General features: G+C 37.8%; 1 protein-coding gene across 1 annotated transcript in view; it reads right to left on the bottom strand.

The window, feature by feature from the left end:
- LOC107695388 (serine/threonine-protein kinase OSR1-like) overlaps positions 1 to 5,392 on the bottom strand; it is a 33,110-nt gene extending 27,718 nt beyond the window's left edge. The window contains exons 1-3 of the mRNA XM_016495269.1: positions 5,366 to 5,392; positions 2,717 to 2,774; positions 1,277 to 1,418 (exon numbers count right to left, since the gene is read on the bottom strand). Coding sequence (XP_016350755.1) covers positions 1,277 to 1,418; positions 2,717 to 2,774; positions 5,366 to 5,392 — 227 coding nt within the window. The remainder of the gene's footprint in view (positions 1 to 1,276; positions 1,419 to 2,716; positions 2,775 to 5,365) is intronic.
- Between the last annotated feature and the right edge of the window lie 271 nt (positions 5,393 to 5,663).

The raw sequence follows: 5,663 nt of genomic DNA on the forward strand, positions 1-5,663 counted from the left end.
GTCCTATGGTTTTTTTAAAGTGTCCTAATATTGTGTTGGAGTCCCCTACAACAGGTTTAAATGCATCTAAGGTCAGAAAACATTGTCAATTTCTCAGAATATACATTTAATATTAGAATAATTTTTCAATGATTTCGAAACAATTCGTTAGAAGCAGTTCTGGGCTTAAGGCCTGTAAACCCCTCCCTTCCATAAGCCTACTCTGCTCTGATTGGTCAGCTGGCCAAGTCTGTTGTGATTGGTCTTTCTGTATACAATGCGTGTCGGAAATTAACATTAACATTAACATCTTTTGCTCCAGAGGATTACTTGTAAACAAAGATGCTATAAGCTTACAATAATGGCATTGATATTACCTTATCAATTTGAGCCCGAGTCTGAGGATGATACCTATGCAGTCTTCTCAACCTGATGTAAACACTAACTAGCGGAAGTGTTTGTGGGCAGGTCAGAGTGTTCGTATTTCGTGGGCAGTGCAAATGTGTTACCTAAACAAAGATGCTATAAGCTTACAATAATGGCATTGATATTACCTTATCAATTTGAGCCCGAGTCTGAGGATGATACCTATGCAGTCTTCTCAACCTGATGTAAACACTAACTAGCGGAAGTGTTTGTGGGCAGGTCAGAGTGTTCGTATTTCGTGGGCAGGCAGGGATTATGCAAATGTGTTACCTTGTGACGTATATAGGTAATAGGCAGAAGATTCGAAAATATGACGACTCGTTAAGGCGGTTCAGAATCGACTCTCTTTTTAGAGACAATATCTTCATTTATCAACACTTTTTTTGATTAACAACTTTGCAGACTGTTTACATTGAAGGGTAGCTACGTTACAAACTGCAAAAAATATATTTTTCGAAAACCCATATGACCTGCTCTTTAATATTTCATGTGTCTGAGTTCGTGTACAAGTCTACCCAAGTGTCAAGTTCGAGTACAAGTCTACCCGAGTGCGTCCAAGTTCATTCATAGTCTGAGTCTGAGTAGGAGTCAGAGTCTGACTCCAATTACCTCAACTCTGCCAGAGTGGTCCGATTTGTAAATGAATCGTTCTTTCAAGCCAGTTCTTTTCAATGAATAAGTTCTCCACTGATACAATTATTCTAACTGAGTTTTTGTTTGTGGTCACTATTAAAAATGGAGCGGTGCAAATATTCTTCTAAATTCACCTTTTATGTTAAACAGAAATCATACAGGTTTATAACAACAAGTAAATAATGACAAATTAAATTTTTAGGTCAAGTGTTCCAAAACTTTTCCAAAAGTGTATTACCTGTGGATCTGTCCATTTCTGTGAAGGTACTCAAGACCCTGAAGGACCTCTTTCAGCACAGTAGCTATACTGGGTTCATCCAGTACACCGTTCTTGTGTTCCCCTTTTGAAATGATGTGCTTTATAACATCCAACACAGAGCCTGCAACAAAGACAACACAGAGAGTAGACACAATGAAAGTAGACACAATGTTATACCCTCATTAGTATTACAAGTGCAAACACTAGAAGAGCATCTGCGAAAGTCACATGCTAGGGCGTTTCATGGCAGACTTAAAACATCAAAGACCAATGAGCTTCATTCTTGTGACTTGCTTGCAAGTTTTTCAGAAGGTAAGACACAAATTTCATAATTTACAAAAAATGTCTCTGACTGCTTCCCAAGAACCTTTGTTGTCTTTAAAAAGTATTTTAGTTTTGTTCATATATACACACACAAGTTAATTTGACTATGTGACACCCAACAAACCAATATTGTTTTAACCCTAAAGACACCAAAGCAACTGTACAATAGGAAAACAATCTGTCAATCCTTATTTTTCCCATGACATTTAATTAAGGCATATTCAAGAGTCCATGAGGAAAATGTTCCATCAGCAACTTTATTAACCAGTAAGGCCATATTTCGAGCTTGGAGGATGGCCAATGTGTCAGGGAACGCTCTGAACGGCCTAAGAGATCGGTAAGACAAAGAGAGTCTGTTCATGCAACCACCCTAGAGCTGTATATGTAAAACATATCCATGTGAAAAGTTGGAGTAAACATAGCAAATAAAATTTTATTCCACTTAGCTTGAGAAATCAAAACTCTCTGAAATGAAATTCTGAGAAAATGAATTCTGAATTCCCAGAGTTCTGATCAAGTTAACTGCAGTGGCATCAAAGGGCTCTCTTCACTGATGCCGAAAACAGAACTTTAAACCCTCGGGAGGGAGAAGAGGTCAAGCAGCGTGCCATCAGCAGAGTGGGCGGCTGGCCAGTGTGTTTGAGGGACAGAGTGACAGTCCAAAGGCACAAGGATATTTATTTGATTGGAAACATAACAAAACTTGTCTATACACTACCGTTCAAAAGTTTGGCAGATTCCACAAAAATATTAAGCAGCACAACTGTTTTCAACATTGATAATAATAAGAAATTTAAAAAAAAAAGATTTCTGGAGGATCATGAGACACTGAAGACTGGAGTAATGGCTTTACATCACAGGATTAAATCACATTTTCTAATATATATAAAATAGAAAACAGTTCATTTAAATTGTAATAATATTTCACAATATTACTGTTTTTACTGCATTAGTAGTTCAAATAACAATCATAATCACCTTTTAAACCATTTCATAGCAAATACAAAAATACATGCACTGAATATTGTCAAAAGGGTGAAAAATACAGATATACAATTTTGTACAGGCCTTGAAATACTGTGCAGCATGACTCACCAGGAAAAACTGAAAGATCATAGCCTACGAAATCAAGGTAGTTTATCACACCCACACCCTAGTTCATGGTAAAAGTGATTCCAAGAAACAGAAAAAGGGCTCATGTGTTTTCTTATTTTGGTTCCTTTTTTCTTCTTTCTACAGCTCATTCTTCTTCCATGGATTAAAAAGGGCATCAACGACCTCCAAGTCCTAAAGGCTGTTTCATATAAAAATATAAGTGAGCATTCGAATGAAAGAAAAACAAGACCGTGAAAGCGTGTATGTGCGGGCATGTGTGTGGCATGAAGCCAGCGCACTGCTGACTGAGCGAACAGCACATCAAATTTCAGTGACGGCTACGACCTGGATTAAGAGCAGTCAAGCTCTTACAGAGAGAGAGAGAGAGAGAGAGAGCTCGGCAAATGACACTAATGACGTTAGTTTACAAACCCGTGTGAGGCTGATGGGTGAGGCTGTTGAGTAAAACCAGCAAACATGCTTAGCGTCAGGAGAGATAAAAATTACTGATTTTTCCACAACTCCCCTCAATATATAAGACATAGTTCACCCAAAAATCCTGTCATTATTTACTCACCCTCATGTTGTTACAAACCATATGACTTTCTTCTGTGGAACACAAAAGCAGATATTTAGCAGGATGTTCACGCTGCTCTTTTCCATACAATGAAAGTGAATGGTGACCATGAGTTGAAATATAGTGCACAAGTTTAGTGATTTTTTATTTTTTATCATTTTTGTAGTTTGACTTCTGGTCACCATTCACTTTCATTATGGAAAAGAGCAACTTGAACATCTTGTTGAAAATCATATATTAAGAGGAACATGAGGGCGAATCATCCAAAAAATTTCATTTTTGAATGAACTAATCCTTTAACTATGAATGTAATGGTTCATCAATAAAACTTGTCCCGTGTCAGATCCCAAGAATGTTGCTCATCCTAGAACGCCTCAATCATGTGAAGCCACATGCTGAGGTGTGATTGCGATGTGACTGTAAACGCTTCTCATTTCATTAAATACCATACAAATCAATTTATGTCTTGATCACGAGCCAAGCTCCCTTTCCAAACGTCCTTGAAAGTAACTTTAACCGTGACGATGTTGCACAAAAGCATTCTTGATATTCTCTTGTGACACTTTGAGGAAAAGTATCACCAGGAAATCTCCCCAATGCCCATTCTGTAATTCCAATTATGTTTCCACAACAGGAAAAGAAAATGACTCTTTGTCCAACAGTTGTCAGACTATCTGACACTGCTGGCTTCCTAAGGTTCTTGCATTGGCGTGGGTGGAATATGCCATGTAGTGCTTACTGGGCCAAAGGGCACAAGGCCATACGGGGCGATGGTGAGGGAAAGATTACTCCAAGAAAATAAGGGTGGAGGAGCAGAGGGAATAAAGGGAAGATAGGAAGCATCTGTTGGCTCTCAGTGGGTTGTGACTATGGGCACAATGCCATATTTCAAAACATTATGCTTAAAATCAACAAGACAGCGAAAGCTTTAGCTTAAAATATTAATGTAGCAAAAATTTCAATTGCTCTGCTTGATGAATAATGAAAAAAAGACACAGTCAAGTGTCAAATTCACATTCTGTTGAAATTCCTTAGTGTGTGTGTGGGTGTGTGTGCTCTTACTCTTATGTCTGTGTATGATTAAGTATATTAAAGGGGTCATATGAAGTTGCTAAAAAGAACATTATTTTGTGTATTTGGTGTAATGAAATGTGTTTATGTGGTTTAAGGTTCAAAAAACACATTATTTTCCACATACTGTACATTACAAAGAGAAAGGAAAAATTAAAATCGCATCATATGACCCCTTTAATATGCAAAAAAAAACTTTATCTGATAAGTGGCTTTTTTATCTTGAACCTGTGGCCACGTTCACACAGCAGCAGAATATGGTTGTCAGTCCTGTATTTGAGTCCTTAATACGATTCAAATGCTCCGCTCTCCACCAAAATATAAAAGCTGCTGTCGGTTAATGATGATTTGACGAATGAATTCGCGGCTCGATTGGACTCTTGTCGTGTCAGAAAGTGATAAGACTTTCAGTTTTATGGACGTCGCCATCTTTGATTTTACGTTGGTCACTGTCGCTATGGTTACTGGTACGGAATATGTGCTTAACTCCCGTTGCACGTTCATACAGACGGTATTCCAAACACAACTGTAAGCTGCTGTGTGAACGGGACATTTCGAGACTCACCCCAGTGGCTTTTTTATCTTGAACCTGTGGCCACGTTCACACAGCAGCAGAATATGGTTGTCAGTCCTGTATTTGAGTCCTTAAAACGTTTACGTTCACACACAGTACGGTTATTTACGGGCGTGACAACCGCATTCTGTAATCGAACTCACACCAGTAAACTCCACCCAAATATAAAAGCTGCTGTCGGTTAATGAGTGTTTGATGGATGACACTTGTGTCAGAAAGTGATAAGACTTTCAGTTTTATGGACGTCTCCATCTTTGATATTACTTTGGTCACTGTTGCTATGGTTACTGGTAAGGAATACGGGCTTGACTCCCGTTGCACGTTCATACAGACAGCATTCAAGACGCTACTGAAAGTTGCTGTGTGAACGGGACATTTCAAGACTCACACCTGTAAGCAAATATAGTAGTCAATCCCAAAAACTGACCGTGTGAATATAGCCTGTGACAGTCATTACTTGTACTGGATGGATGACATTTGGCTCCTTTTATGAAAAGTGTGCTTTTTACAGTTTGAGTAGGTAATTTTTAAAGTAATTTCTGTAATATTTTACATATTCTATCACATAAATAAAGTGAGTGAGTGTAAATAAATTTTGTATTACACCATTTTATGCGAACTTAATACATACATGCAGTCACCACTGATAAGCTACTACTAAATATTGTAGAAACTTAATTTTCTGTAAAACTTTAATTGAATTTAATTTAATTTAATATAAAAAA

The sequence above is a fragment of the Sinocyclocheilus anshuiensis genome, unplaced genomic scaffold (assembly GCF_001515605.1).
Source record: "Sinocyclocheilus anshuiensis isolate Anshui unplaced genomic scaffold, SAMN03320099.WGS_v1.1 scaffold110, whole genome shotgun sequence".
Lineage (NCBI taxonomy): Eukaryota > Metazoa > Chordata > Actinopteri > Cypriniformes > Cyprinidae > Sinocyclocheilus > Sinocyclocheilus anshuiensis.